At 35.8% G+C, this 14,620-nt stretch overlaps 1 protein-coding gene across 1 annotated transcript; it reads left to right on the forward strand.

Moving 5' to 3' along the window:
• Positions 1-1,978: 1,978 nt before the first annotated feature.
• Positions 1,979-6,630, forward strand: LOC127074707 (26S proteasome non-ATPase regulatory subunit 4 homolog). The gene is made up of 10 exons (XM_051016047.1): positions 1,979-2,168; positions 2,333-2,446; positions 2,619-2,724; positions 3,333-3,447; positions 3,542-3,751; positions 4,302-4,614; positions 5,076-5,199; positions 5,628-5,716; positions 5,992-6,060; positions 6,280-6,630. The coding sequence occupies exons 1-10, from the start codon at positions 2,157-2,159 to the stop codon at positions 6,328-6,330; spliced, it is 1,203 nt and encodes a 400-aa protein (XP_050872004.1). The 5' UTR covers positions 1,979-2,156; the 3' UTR covers positions 6,331-6,630.
• The last annotated feature ends 7,990 nt before the right edge of the window (positions 6,631-14,620 follow it).

The following is a 14,620-nucleotide window of genomic DNA, read 5'->3' on the forward strand; positions in this document are numbered from 1 at the left end:
TCCAGTTGACATTACATGGTCCATTAAAAACGTGTTTCTTTCTTCAATAGTTTGTAGAATGGCAAGGCGTGTTGCATAAACTTCGAGATGAACCAATTTAAGGATGTCATAATCGTGTTCAACTTCATCACTTTGTTTTTGGTTGTTGGTCACACCATCTGGATTATTGCCTCACACTTATCTGGGTTTGCTTCTATGCCCCTCTCCATCAGAGAAAAACCTAGAAACTTGCCAGCTCTGACTCCAAAGATACATTTTTTTGGATTGAGCCTCATATTAAACTATCACACTCTTCGAAATACACAGGCGATATGTTGATCATGTAATCCCTCCTTATTGGATTTAACGATCATGTCGTCCATATATGCCTCAAGTGTTTCATCTATTTCTTTTTTGAAAACCATATTCATCATTCTATGACACATTGCATATGCATTCTCCAGGCCAAAAGACATTACATTATATTGGTAGTTGGCTTGTTCAATCATAAAAACCGTTTTCTCTCTATCATACTCATACATGTGTCTTTGATTGTAGTTAGAATACACGTCCATAAATGATAAAAGCTCGTATTTTGCCGAATTGTCTACCAACTTGTCTATGCTTACGAGCGAATATGCGTCTTTGGGACACTCTATTGAGGTCGGTATAATCAACACACATTCTCCACTTCCTGAGAGTTTTCTTGACCAACACCACATTGGATAGCTATTCAGTGTACCTTACTCGAATATTTAGTACACTTTGAGTCACGATTCAAAATAACTTTAATGAGCATTTTTTAAATCTAAAATACAACAATATAGTAAAATAGCAATGCACATGACTTATATATTATTAATTTTATAAGGGTTTGGCTGGCTAGAGTCAACATTTATTAAGACAACTTTATTATATTTATAGTAATTAAGATTAAGGTAAAAAAACGTATAGGTTAAACAAATTACTATAGTAAGTTAATATTAATGAAATTTAAAATAACATTGTCGTATTAAATCAATTTGATTGATAGATGTCTAAGAATATCTAATTATACGGTGAAATTTGACATTAGATTAATTTTTTATTAAAAAATAAATTTTGTTATAAATATTTAATTTTAAAAAATAGTAGGATATATTTCACAATATTAATTAACGTTTTAAAAATTAGACCGGTCATCGAATCAGCAAGGTATTAGGTAACTGATTTATTGGTCAAACCACTAAATCATTGGTCGAACCGCATGATTAAACCAGATAAAACTAAATAATTTGGTTGAATAAACTGATATCTATAACTAAACTACATAACTATTAAATCGGTCAAACTGTATGATCTGGTCTCTAAAAAAAAACCGTGACACTTATATTTTTTGAAAATATCATAATTTCAGAAATTTATTCTTTAAATTCAAAGTCTAAACATATTCATCAAACACAACAAAATAATCGTACAAAATACAAATTTAGATAAATTTTGAATAAAATATAATTGCTACGTAAACGGAATAACAAAATAATTGAAATGTCAAACATATTTAATATTTAATAATTTTAAGTTTTTATTTCTTTTATATATATTTTTAATTTATTTTAAAGAAAAACAATTATTGATCGTTTTGTCTTAAAAAAAAAAGTTTGCCGTAACTATTGGGTTTAACCGATTTCTACCGTTTGAATAGTTTATCCGGTTCAACATTCAGACTAAATCGATAATTCTTTCAATTTTTAATTCAATCGATCAAATCATCAATTTTAAAACTATGATATTAATATCATTTTAATAGTGAGTTTGTTGAATCACCAATATCTTCTTCTCCTAAATAATTTTAAATATAAACAAAATAATAATTTGAATCTAACTTCAAAGATTAACTTTTATTTTTTCCTACAAAATAATAATAATGTTTACATAACTTATTTCTTTTTAAAAATAACTTATTTCTTTTTAAAAATAACAAATGTTTAAAGATTAAAAGAATGTATATGATTAGAAAAAAGAAATTGTAAAAATTTGGCCATTATAGTGTTCGGCGTTCCAATAAAAAAGCCCAAGTGGAGAAAACCTCCTTCGCAAGTACCTGAGTTCTCTTTCTCTTCTCTCACCTCTCTCTCAGAAAAACTTTTCTATCATCCTTTCAAATCTTGCTTCCGAACTTCTCCAAACCTCCAACAATGGTGCTCGAGGTAACCGCTCCAATTCCCCTTTCTCCAATTTTCGAAGATTCACCGTGACACTAAAATCCCCTCACTTCCCTCTTTTTCATTCGAACAATTAGGTTTTTCGTTTCTCGCTATTACTCTACACTTTTTATTGCAGTATTCTTATTGTTATTCTCTGGTTTTAATAGGCGACGATGATCTGTATTGACAACTCTGAATGGATGCGTAACGGTGATTACTCTCCTTCTCGATTTCAAGCCCAATCAGACGCTGTAAGTCTCATTTGCGGTGCTAAAACTCAGGTGAGTCAAATCGTTGCTTAGTTAATACATTTGTATTATATGTGATTCCGATTCTATTTAATCTTTTTTGGGGAAAGTTTTATGTTGTATTTCAGAGTTGGTTTTTAGGTTTAATTTGAGGTTTAGGTAATTGCGTGTGTGTTCATTTGTTTTCTTGTTTAATTAATTTCAGTCTAATCCTGAAAATACTGTTGGAGTTCTCACTATGGCGGGGAAAGGCGTTCGGGTTTTGGCTACCCCTACTAGTGATTTGGGCAAAATCTTAGCTTGTATGCATGGTATGCTTTTTTTCCCTTTGAATCTTTGTTACTCCATGTGATAATTGTTCTCTTCTATATTAATGTTTATGTTTTATTATTCATTAGTACACAGTTGTCTCTGTAAATTCTAAGTGAATTGAATTTTTAGGCTGTGGAAGTTTGTTTGATGTCTGTTTGGATTGACTTACTTGAGCTTGTCTATTGACATTATTAACATTTTGTGAGTCTGTTAGAGATGTCTTAGGAAAATAACTCAGGACATGTTCTATAACTGTTTTAAGCTTATTTCATTAGCTCTTCAGGATAGCTTATATCTTTTATGAAAACAATTTGATTTGATAATTTTGCTATAGGAGTGGCTTTTACATAAGCACTTATGCTATAATTGCTTAATTAAGTTGTTTATCCAAATAAGGCAATAGTTTCTTTTTCTTTTGGGTTTTTATCATTCTAGATATATATATGTATCTATATGTATGGCCCATGCCAAACTTCCATATGGAGGGTTATTAGTAAGATTAAACTTTCATGCGACTCATTTTTGTTAATATTGAGCAAGTGCGACAAGTTAATGTTGTATTGGATTCGTCTTTTGATGAAAGAATTTATTCATTTTTCTTCCTTAGGTCTAGAAATAGGTGGTGAGATGAACCTAGCCGCTGGCATTCAGGTGGCACAGTTGGCTCTTAAGCATAGGCAGAATAAGAAGCAGCAGCAAAGGATTATTGTCTTTTCTGGAAGGTATGAACAACTGTTCCTTCTTAGTTGTTTGAAGTTTATTTTATTTTATTTGTTGCCGATTTTCTTCCCATTGTCTAATTTAATGCTTTATTAGTCCTGTCAAGTACGAGAAGAAAATGTTGGAAATGATTGGGAGAAAGTTGAAAAAGAATAGTGTTGCACTTGACATTGTCAACTTTGGTGAAGATGACGAGGGGAAGACAGAGAAGCTTGAAGCACTCCTTGCAGCGGTAAACAATAATGATAGTAGCCACATGGTTCATGTTCCACCTGGTCCAAATGCTCTTTCTGATGTACTTATAAGGTTTGCGAGTTCAATTTTGTCTGATTTTTTTTCCTCTTCTTTTGTACTCAGCATTCCCATTTAAATGAGGAATTCCAGTTCGGTAAAAATTTGAGTATTAGAGAAGTTATTTATTTAATATCTCTGCTGTTTCTACTCAGCTCTGCCTTCTTCTCTTTACTCCTATAGGAGAGCTTTGGACTTCTGTGTTTTTGGAAAAACTCTTTTCTCCATTCTTAACTCAATCCCCAAGTAGCCATAAATGCTTCTTTGATAAACACATTAGGATTTCCAAAATTCCTTTTAATGTCAAATCTTTCATTTGATCAATCTGGTTAACACTAATGACATGCTTCAAACTGTGTGCGTGTCTCTAACTTGCAAATACATTGGGAGCCTGGTCGTGTTAGTTTTTTCCCCTCTTCTATCCTTGTTTTCTCACTTTCATAGTTGTTTCTTGAAGAGACCTTATCCTTGCTCCTAAAATATATTTCCTTCTCTATAATCTGATAAGTTTTCATTTTATCTATGAGAAGCTTCTAAAATAGTTATCTAACTTGTGTTGTGGCAGTACACCTATATTTACTGGTGATGGAGAAGGTGGAAGTGGTTTTGCAGCTGCTGCAGCAGCAGCATCTGCAGGTGGTGTATCTGGATATGATTTTGGTGTTGATCCAAACTTGGACCCTGAATTGGCTCTTGCTCTAAGAGTTTCAATGGAAGAGGAGAGAGCTAGGCAGGAAGCAGCTGCGAAAAAGGCTGCAGAGGATGCTTCCAAACAGGAGAAAGGTGGTGAACAGCAAGCTGTTTCCCAGGATGCAACTATGACTGAGCAAACCAGTACCGCAGCTTCTGAAGTTGGGACTAAGACAGATGACATGATGGTTAGTGTAATTAGTTTTTTAATCCATTTTTGTTGCTTGTTTATTTGTCCTATGCTCTCTATATGGGGTCTAAGAACAATTTTCTAAGTATACGATAGAATCATTCTTACACTCACCACCATCATGACTCGGGCACTGATTATTCTCAGCACTTCTTCACATGGTTTAAAATATACAGATAAAATACTTATTTCTGGAGGTTGACTGTTGTATTGTAACCGCTATATGTTACTTTTCTGATTGCAACTCAACATCGCAGGCAGTGAATGATGTCTTTTTCATGGGCTGAAATAAGACAGAGACCCATCTTGCATTTTTTAAAATCTACCTGCTTTGCTTTTGAATGAGTTATCTTGTTTTAATATTCAGTTTTATTATTTCCACACCGTATCATGTTATACTCATTTTTTGTGAACTGTCTGACACTTGTTCTGTCTGAACCGTCTTTCATGTGGAAACAGGATGATGAGAATGCTCTACTACAACAGGCCCTTGCAATGTCGATGGATGATCCTGCAGCTAGCCATGATGTAAAAGATGCAGATATGTCTGAAGCAGCTACAGATGACCCTGAGTTGGCTAGAGGTGAGCTTTTTTAAATGTTTTTTAATCATTAATCATCTAGACATGGGTGAATATTTTCAAGTCATTTAGTCTTGTCGTATGTGAGATGTGTTTTTCTTATTATGTTGCATGATGATTTCTCAGTCTGGAATTAAGAAAAAGTTGTATTGAGTTTGGTTCAACCAAGAGGGTAACAGTTTTTTTTCAGTTTTATTTGTTTCATGATCTGGATGGCATCGTTTCATTGAATAGGGTATGTTTTATATGAACTTATCTATATGGCTCAGCCAACTCATACTTTTTTGAGGGTTTGGCTTTGTTAAATCATGAATAATTTTACATTCTCTTCTGGGGGAAGTTGTCCTGAGGATGGAATTGGTTTGTATTTCTGTAGTTTTCAGGAAAGAGGTAGTTATTTTCACTGATTTCTTGTCTGTTGTTGCCCGTAGCTTTCCAATTGTCAGTATCAGACCCCCCCAACGACACAGTGGGTAGATTGTTGGCGGACCAGTCCTTTGTATCTTCTATCCTTGCATCGGTATGTCTGACAAATCTAATAAACTCAGTTTGTTCTTTGAATGCATTAGTGGCTGTGTTGTTAAATGGCGGCCGTCTCAGAATGGCATGGCAATTTTTTTTGAAAACCGCCATAGGTAATTTGTACAGAGTTACCCGCCATGACTCCCTCATAGGCTGCAATTATGTGTTTATATGGCAGATATCCCCCCTTCTGCCAACACTGATTAGTGGAATGATTTATGAGATGTTATATTATGTACTACCACACTAAGTAATAATTCTTTGTTTCCGCAGCTTCCAGGGGTTGACCCAAATGATCCATCTGTCAAAGATTTGCTGGCTTCCATGCAAAATCAGTCTGAGGTAAGTCTTTTATTGGAATATACTATTGAGTTTGAAAAGAATTTCGTAGAAAATCTTAATGTTGGCACAACTGAATTTGACTTCACCTGGATATATTTTGATCTCCAATTCAATCACATTTATGCCCCAGTACTTTACATTCTGGGCTACTATTTTGTGGTAATTTAGGTTTTGGTACATGTACATTATTACTGATATTATGTTTGTATTATCAATCAGTCTCAGAAGAAGAATGACGAGGAGCGACCAAATGAGGAGGATAAGAAGTGATCTAGAGTCATTTTGCAGTTTTTTTTTAATTTCTGTTCCTTTGACAGTCATATTGCTATTGGTAACATGTTGGAAGGTGGTTCTAGTCGGGGGCATTACTTCACTGGCACTGCAGTTATCAGTCTCCCTAGCTTATTGGAACAGATGTATGTCTCTTGATTAGGTTATAAAAGCCCGATGTCATGGGGCATTAAGCGAGGACATACATATACATTGTTTTATGGTGAAGAATATTCCATTGAAATGTTAGTCAATGTTATTATTATAGTAAATTTAAAAACTGAACATTTTCAACTGCTATTTTGTCGGATTTTTTTTTTAATTTTAAATTTAATTATTGAAGTATGATCTTACAAAATTAATTTTAATCATCAAATAACACATTGTAATGATGAGTTTCCAACATCAATTTGGACAGTTTTTGAAAACAACAAAATGATACTAATACCATAATACAAAGCAACAATATCTACTTTGATTACGCATAGAAATCGATACACACACCGAAGGTGCTATCAATACAATATAACACCACATCAAGGCGGCAGTGTACGACTTACACATACTGTGCATTGTGGAATATAATTTAGATTTAGTAAGCATACATATCTTATCTTGCACTACGCATCTAATATTTCCTCCATATCGTTCCCTCGTCTCTCATCACTTTTTTGTGTCGGCAAAACCTACGGCCAAAAAACATGGAATTGCAAGTCAAGTACATGATTCACTCTCAACAAACTTGAATCTTAAGTAAAAAATTAGAAGGCCATGATTAAAGTTCACTTAATGATAGTCAGCTGTCGATAAAGAAGGAGAAACTAAAACCCCACCAATACGACAAATACCAAAGGGAAAAAGAAGAAGAGGAAATGAAAAAAGAGAACACACAAAGATATCTAAATGCAGCACAGATTTTAAAAGAGATACATTTCCCAACCTTATTGTAAAACCTTGCCACCACTTGCCAATTGAACTCAATTTTTCAGGCTCATCACCATATGTAGTTGCCCAAAACTATTCTGTTGTACTATAGTATAAATAAAGGAGGTGTTGAGGACGGGGAGCGACACATGCTTAATCCTTCGTCCTTATCAAGTCAGTCTTTTATTAGTTCGAGCGTCTCTCTGTCCTTATCAAGTCACTCTTTTATTAATTTGAGTGTCTCTTAGATTAAACATCCTTTATATATATATATATATATATATATATATATATATATATATATATATATATTATATATATATATATATATATATATATATATATATATATATATATATATATATATATATATATATATATATATATATATATATATATATATATATATATTATATATATATATATATATATATATATATATATATATCATCCTAATCATTAACATCTCCGCTCAGAGCACACATTCTTACATAAGGGATTATTAAATTTAACCTCACTTCTTAGATTTTGGAGAATAAACTATCAATTCCTAGAACGGTTGTTACATTTTAGGAATACCGTTCCATACTACTGGAGCTATAAATACATCAATATAAATGTATAATGATAATAAAGACAACCTAACAACAACGGATTTAGATAACACCACCCTTATTCACCAGTGTCACACTTTTGTATTTTTAGCAAATACATATTCTACTAGAATTCAATATCAAAATTTGTATTTGGTTGATTTGACTTGTTTGAAACAATTCCAGGTAGATAAATAGTTACAAGAGAAATTAAATATATCTTAAAATGAGAATAAAATGAAATGTATAGATTATACATGATTATGCTATTAAAGAGAATTGACCAAAAATTAAGCAATCAATGATTAATGATTAGAATGATGGCTCAACATATCAATTAACATATGTGTGATATTGACATATCAAATATTTCTCTATAACTCCCCTCAATTTGGAGTGGGAGGGTTATTAGCCTCCAATTTTACTTGCAAGTCATGAAATTAATGCAATTCAAATAAAGTGACAATTCATTTCTACATGTTTTGTTCTTTCGTGATAAACCATATTGACAACTAAATGTAATGCAACTTGATTGTCACATTGAAGTAGTGTAAGTGAATCATATTTGACTTATAAACAAACTAATAAGTTACGTAACTAAATGATCTCACTTGTAGCATGCACCATTGTACGATATTCAATCTCACTATAATGGCGAGATAAATGTCTTGATTCTTAGTTTTCCATGAGACGATGTATTCTCCGAGCTTCATAAAATAGTACGAGGTTGTCTTCCTTGTAAGTGGACAAGATGGCCAATATGAGTCGGAGAAACCAACAAGTTCCAAGTTAATCTCCTTTGGAAATATAATCCCTTCCCTAGTGAAACATCAAATAACGAAGAACTCGCATAGATCCCTACCAATGAACTTGTAAAGGTTCCTGCATGAACTGACTTAGTACGTGGACCAAATAAATTTTTTCTGCTAGAGTGATGGTTAGATAAATCTGTCTTCCAACTAGTCTTCTATAACCTTTCTTCCTTTTCGACAATATATTCAACTCCCAATTATCATTTTCTTCCAAAGCTTTGAGATCTGTTAAGAATATGTTATCAATCAATTAGTATTGATTGATATTCAATTAGTCATAACTGTAACTGATATTATTTCCTATTGTATATTCCCTATTTGCATATAAATATACACCATGTGTGATCATATTAGACACACAGAGATACAATTACAATATGGTATCTAGAGCTGGTTGACCTACTGTCTTCCACAAAATAAAAATATTTTTTTTTCTTTTTCTTTCCGGCCACCCACAGCGCCGTCGCCGTCTCCGCCGCTCCTGTCGACTTTTCGGCGAGATTCCTATACGCCGGAACCGTCTCCTACAGATCGGCCAGATTCACTGCCTTCCGCCGCTGCACGCGTCCGCACACGTCTCTCCTTCATCGCACGTGAATCTCACGCGCCGGACAATCAGCCGCGCATCCGTTGCCCCCGGCCGTCGCCGTTTTTCCAGATCTGCTCTCGGTTTTTCGTTCCGAGCCATCAAATATCATGGGAGATACCGATTCCATCATGTTTACTAAAATTCCACTTATTCCGTGTGAGAAACTGACCGGAACAACCAACTACAACATATGGGCTGGTGCTGTCAAGATGTGGTTTCACGGTCAGGGATATGAGGATCACTTAACTACAAAAGCCGATACTATTCTCGCCGCCAAACGCGATAAGTGGAAACAAACCGATGCTTCTCTATGCACTGTGTTATGGTTTTCTATAGCAACTAATCTCCAAGCACAATACCAAGCCTATACCACTTGCTACGAGGTTTGGGAAAAGGCCAAGAAAGTCTTCTCAAATGATGTCCATAATCTTTACAGTGTCATCACCAAACTCCGCTCTTTGAAATTGGAGAATATGGATATGCAAGGCTATCTGACTCAGCTTGACGCGTTAAAGGCAAATTTCACAACCTTAATGCCCTTTACAAAAGATGCAACAACTTATGCTGAACAACAAAGTAAGTATTTCATGGTCATGGCACTTGCTGGACTGCCATCTGAACTTGATTCCGTTCGGAATCAGATTTTATCAGGTACCAACGTTTCTAACTATGAAGCAGTTAGTGAACAATTGTTACGTTTGGCTACACCTCATGCTTTTGGACCGGTCCCTACTTCCTCTCCCACTGAATCATCTGCTCTTGCTTCCCACTATCACGGTCGTGGTGGACGAACCGGTGGACGTCAAAGTATTCGTTGTAACTATTGCAATCGTTACGGTCACATTGAAGCCGATTGTCGTACAAAGGCAAGAGAACAACAACGACAACCACAGATCGCTGCTGTTGCTCAACCGGATATCACTAAAGATGTCACTATTCCCGCCACTGATTACAATGATTTCCTCCAATACAAAGCAGCCCATCAACAATCATCATCTGCCGCTGTTGCTCAGTCGGGTAATCCTGTAGCTTTTGTCTCTACATCTTCACTTGGTCCTTGGGTCCTTGACTCTGGTGCATCTGATCATATGACTGGTAATAAATCTCTTTTATCTCATTTGTCTTATTCTGATTCTTTGCCTTCTGTCACTGTGGCGGATGGTTCTAAAGCCAAAGTTCAAGGCCTTGGTGAGGCACATCCACTTCCAAACTTGTCTTTAGGGTCTGTCCTTTACATTCCTGGTTGTCCCTTTAATCTAATATCTGTTCACAAGCTTATTCGTACTCTTGATTGTTCAGTTCTTTTTAATGCTAATTCTGTTCATATCCAGGATCGACGTACAGGACGGACGATTGGAGCAGGGAGTGAAGCTGGAGGATTATATCATCTTTCTCCACCGGTGGCCTGTGCTTCTATTGCTTCTCAAGAACTCACACATCAACGTTTGGGTCACCCTAGTCAAAATAAAATGCGTCTTTTAGTTCCTAGTCTTTCTAAGCTTTCTTCTTTTGAGTGTCAGTCCTGTCAATTAGGCAAACATACTCGTAGTACTTATTGTCAACGAGTAAATAAAAGTGTTGCATCACCTTTTGCTTTAGTTCACTCTGATATTTGGGGTCCTAGTCGTGTGAAGTCTACTTTAGGATACTATTACTTTGTAACGTTCATCGACGATTACTCACGATGCACTTGGTTATTTCTAATGAAAAATCGTTCAGATGTTTTCCGTATATTCCAAGAGTTTTATGCTGAAATTAAAAACCAGTTTAATACTACCATTAAAATTTTACGCACAGATAATGCTCGTGAATATATGTCATCCCAGTTTCAATCTTTTTTAACATTACAGGGAATTATTCACCAATCATCATGTGCTCATACACCACAACAGAACGGTGTTGCTGAACGGAAGAATCGTCATTTAGTTGAAACTGCACGGACTCTTCTTCTTCACCACAATGTACCCTCTCGTTTTTGGGGTGATGCTCTCCTCACCGCATGTCACCTTATCAACCGAATGCCTTCCTCGGTCCTTCAAGATCAGATTCCATACTCTATCTTGAATCCGGAACACGATCTCTACCCCATTCCCCTTCGTGTGTTTGGTTGCACATGCTTTGTTCATGATCTTAATCCAGGTAAAGACAAACTTTCCGCTAAATCTCTCAAATGTAATTTTCTAGGCTACTCACGTATACAAAAGGGATATCGTTGTTTTTGTCCTCAACTTCAACGGTATATTGTCTCTTCCGATGTAACATTTTTTGAAGGTTCTCCTTTTTTCTCTGCCTCTTCGTCCTCCCAGGAGATTTGTAATTTAGATGATCAAGATATCCCTTCTGTCATCCCCACACCCATTAAACCTCCTTTGCAGGTATATCAGCGACGCACAACGCGTCCATCGGCAGTTAGAGATGATATTGATCCACCAGCACCATCTCCTACTCCAATTGTTCCTCCAGCTACGTCACCTGAACTTGACCTTCCAATAGCATTACGAAAAGGTATTCGATCTCATAATCCAAATCCTAAATATGTCTGTGCTTTAAATTATGACCGTCTATCTACTTCCTATGTTTCTTTTGTGTCTGCTTTGGATTCTGTGTCTATTCCTAAGTCTACAGGTGAAGCTATGACTGATCCTAATTGACGTCAGGCGATGGTGGAAGAAATGACTGCATTGCATTCAAATAACACTTGGGACATTGTTCCTTTACCTCCAGACAAAACTACAGTGGGTTGTCAATGGGTTTATACAGTGAAAATTGGACCAGATGGTCAGATTGATCGTTTTAAAGCTCGTTTGGTAGCCAAGGGATACACACAAATATTTGGCCTTGATTATGGTGACACCTTTTCTCCAGTGGCCAAGATTAGTTCAATCCGTCTCTTCCTTGCATTGGCTGCTATTAATCATTGGTCGCTTCATCAGTTGGATATTAAAAATGCATTCTTACACGGAGAATTGGAGGAGGAAGTGTATATGGATCAACCTCCAGGTTTTACTATTCCTGGTAATTCAAGATTTGTTTGTCGGCTCAATCGATCTCTTTATGGGCTAAAACAATCTCCACGTGCTTGATTTGGTCACTTCAGCTCTGCCTTGATCCAGTTTGGTATGACTAGATGTAAAGCAGATCATTCTGTTTTCTTCCTTCACTCTTCCAACGGACAACACATCTTTCTTGTGGTTTATGTTGATGACATTGTTATCACTGGAGACGATACAGACGGTATTCAGCGACTCAAAACTCATCTTTTCAAAAACTTTCAGACAAAAGATTTGGGTCCACTCAGATACTTCTTAGGTATTGAGGTTGCACAGTCCTCATCAGGCATTGCAATTAACCAACGTAAGTATGCATTAGACATCCTAACTGAAACCGGTATGCTTGACTGTCGTCCGATTGATACTCCTATGGATCCCAATGTCAAGCTTCTTCCGGGTCAGGGGGAGTTGTTGAAAGACCCGGGAAGATATCGACGTCTAGTGGGTAGACTCAATTACCTTACCGTCACCAGACCGGATATTACTTTTGCAGTGAGTATTGTGAGTCAATTCCTTAATGCTCCTTGTGATACTCATTAGAATACCGTTATTCGGATTCTCAGATATATAAAGAATGCACCAGGAAAAGGCCTATTATATGAAGATAAGGGTGATGCTAAAATCACTTGTTACTCAGATGCAGATTGGGCAGGATCACCGTCGGATAGGAGATCCACTTCTGGATATTGTGTTCTTATTGGAGGAAATATGATCTCATGGAGAAGCAAGAAACAAAACACAGTTGCATTATCTAGTGCTGAAGCTGAATATCGGGCTATGGCAGCAGCCTCAAAAGAACTTGCTTGGCTTAAGAATTTGCTCTCAGAACTTAGGTTCGGTGACCTTCAGAACACAAAACTCATATGCGACAATCAAGCGGCACTCCACATTGCGTCCAATCCGGTTTTCCATGAACGGACCAAGCACATAGAAATAGATTGTCACTATGTAAGAGACAAGGTATTGTCGGGAGAAATAACCACGGAATTTGTCAAATCTGAAGATCAATTGGCTGATATGTTTACCAAGTCTCTCAAGGGTTCTCGAGTGAATTATATTTGTAACAAGCTCAGATCATACAATATATACGATCCGGCTTGAGGGGGAGTGTTAAGAATATGTTATCAATCAATTAGTATTGATTGATATTCAATTAGTCATAACTGTAACTGATATTATTTCCTATTGTATATTCCCTATTTGCATATAAATATACACCATGTGTGATCATATTAGACACACAAAGATACAATTACAATAAGATCTTTGAACACGACCTCTTGCCATTTAGAGTACTTCATATCTTGGGAGTATGATGTACCTTACTTGAAGAGAAGTTGGAATTCGATGTCTTGCATGAATTTTTATGTATGATGCATGACAATAATTATCCCAGAGACAAATTGATGATTTTCGGGTTCTAGGAGGAATTTTTGCCACTTCAAAGACACTTTAAGCCTCCCAATCACTTTGCACTTCCACTTCTACTCCACTTGATTCCTCTAGCAACAATAAATGAATGTTAGGTCATGCATCACACAACAATTTTTATCAAATTACAATTAAAATCTAGAATAAATAAAACATCTCTTAAAGTTCTATTTTCATAAAGGGTTATATATATTTTCCATTGATTCTAATAGCACTGCACACCATGTGGGCGTTATTATGAAAAAGGTTTCTTAACCATTCAAAGTTTGTCAAAGAGAGACAACAATAAAGTCATGTGGTACGAGGCATCACTGTCTAGGAACCATTTGCAATTACCAGCCACGTTGGAAGTTCCTTTGTATATTCCATGGAAAGCACAACCTGTGGTGGGTGCTACTGCATCCTCTTTCTTTGTTCTTTCATTGGAACGAGCCATGTGTGCACTAGACTACTCTCATTGTCTGCCTTGACCATATTGACTTCTATGTGTTTCTTAGTTGTTTGGATAATCAATTATTTCAAAGCATTTAACCTTGACATGGGCTATTTCCGCAATGCTCGCATTTAGGCCGAGTCCTATCTCTGCGTTTGTTTGCTTTTAAGGAGTAGAAAGCTGCTCCTGACTCAATCTTCACAGGTCTCTCCTTTTCAACCGCGAATCGTGATTCTTACCTTTGAATTTGATTGAAAACACGACTAAGAGAGTGTTAGAATTAATTCGTTTTCAGGAACTTGTAGATAAAGTTTGTTTGAGGGTATTTTAGTATTTCTACTTAAGTCCCACTTATATTTAAGCAAGTGAGTGGTGTGAACAATAATATCATTATTTCTTTTACAGTCTGTGTAGTGTAGTGTTTGTGTGCATTTTTGTAATTGGTTTAAGAGTAGTAG

Source organism: Lathyrus oleraceus, chromosome 4 (assembly GCF_024323335.1).
Source record: "Lathyrus oleraceus cultivar Zhongwan6 chromosome 4, CAAS_Psat_ZW6_1.0, whole genome shotgun sequence".
Classification (NCBI taxonomy): domain Eukaryota; kingdom Viridiplantae; phylum Streptophyta; class Magnoliopsida; order Fabales; family Fabaceae; genus Lathyrus; species Lathyrus oleraceus.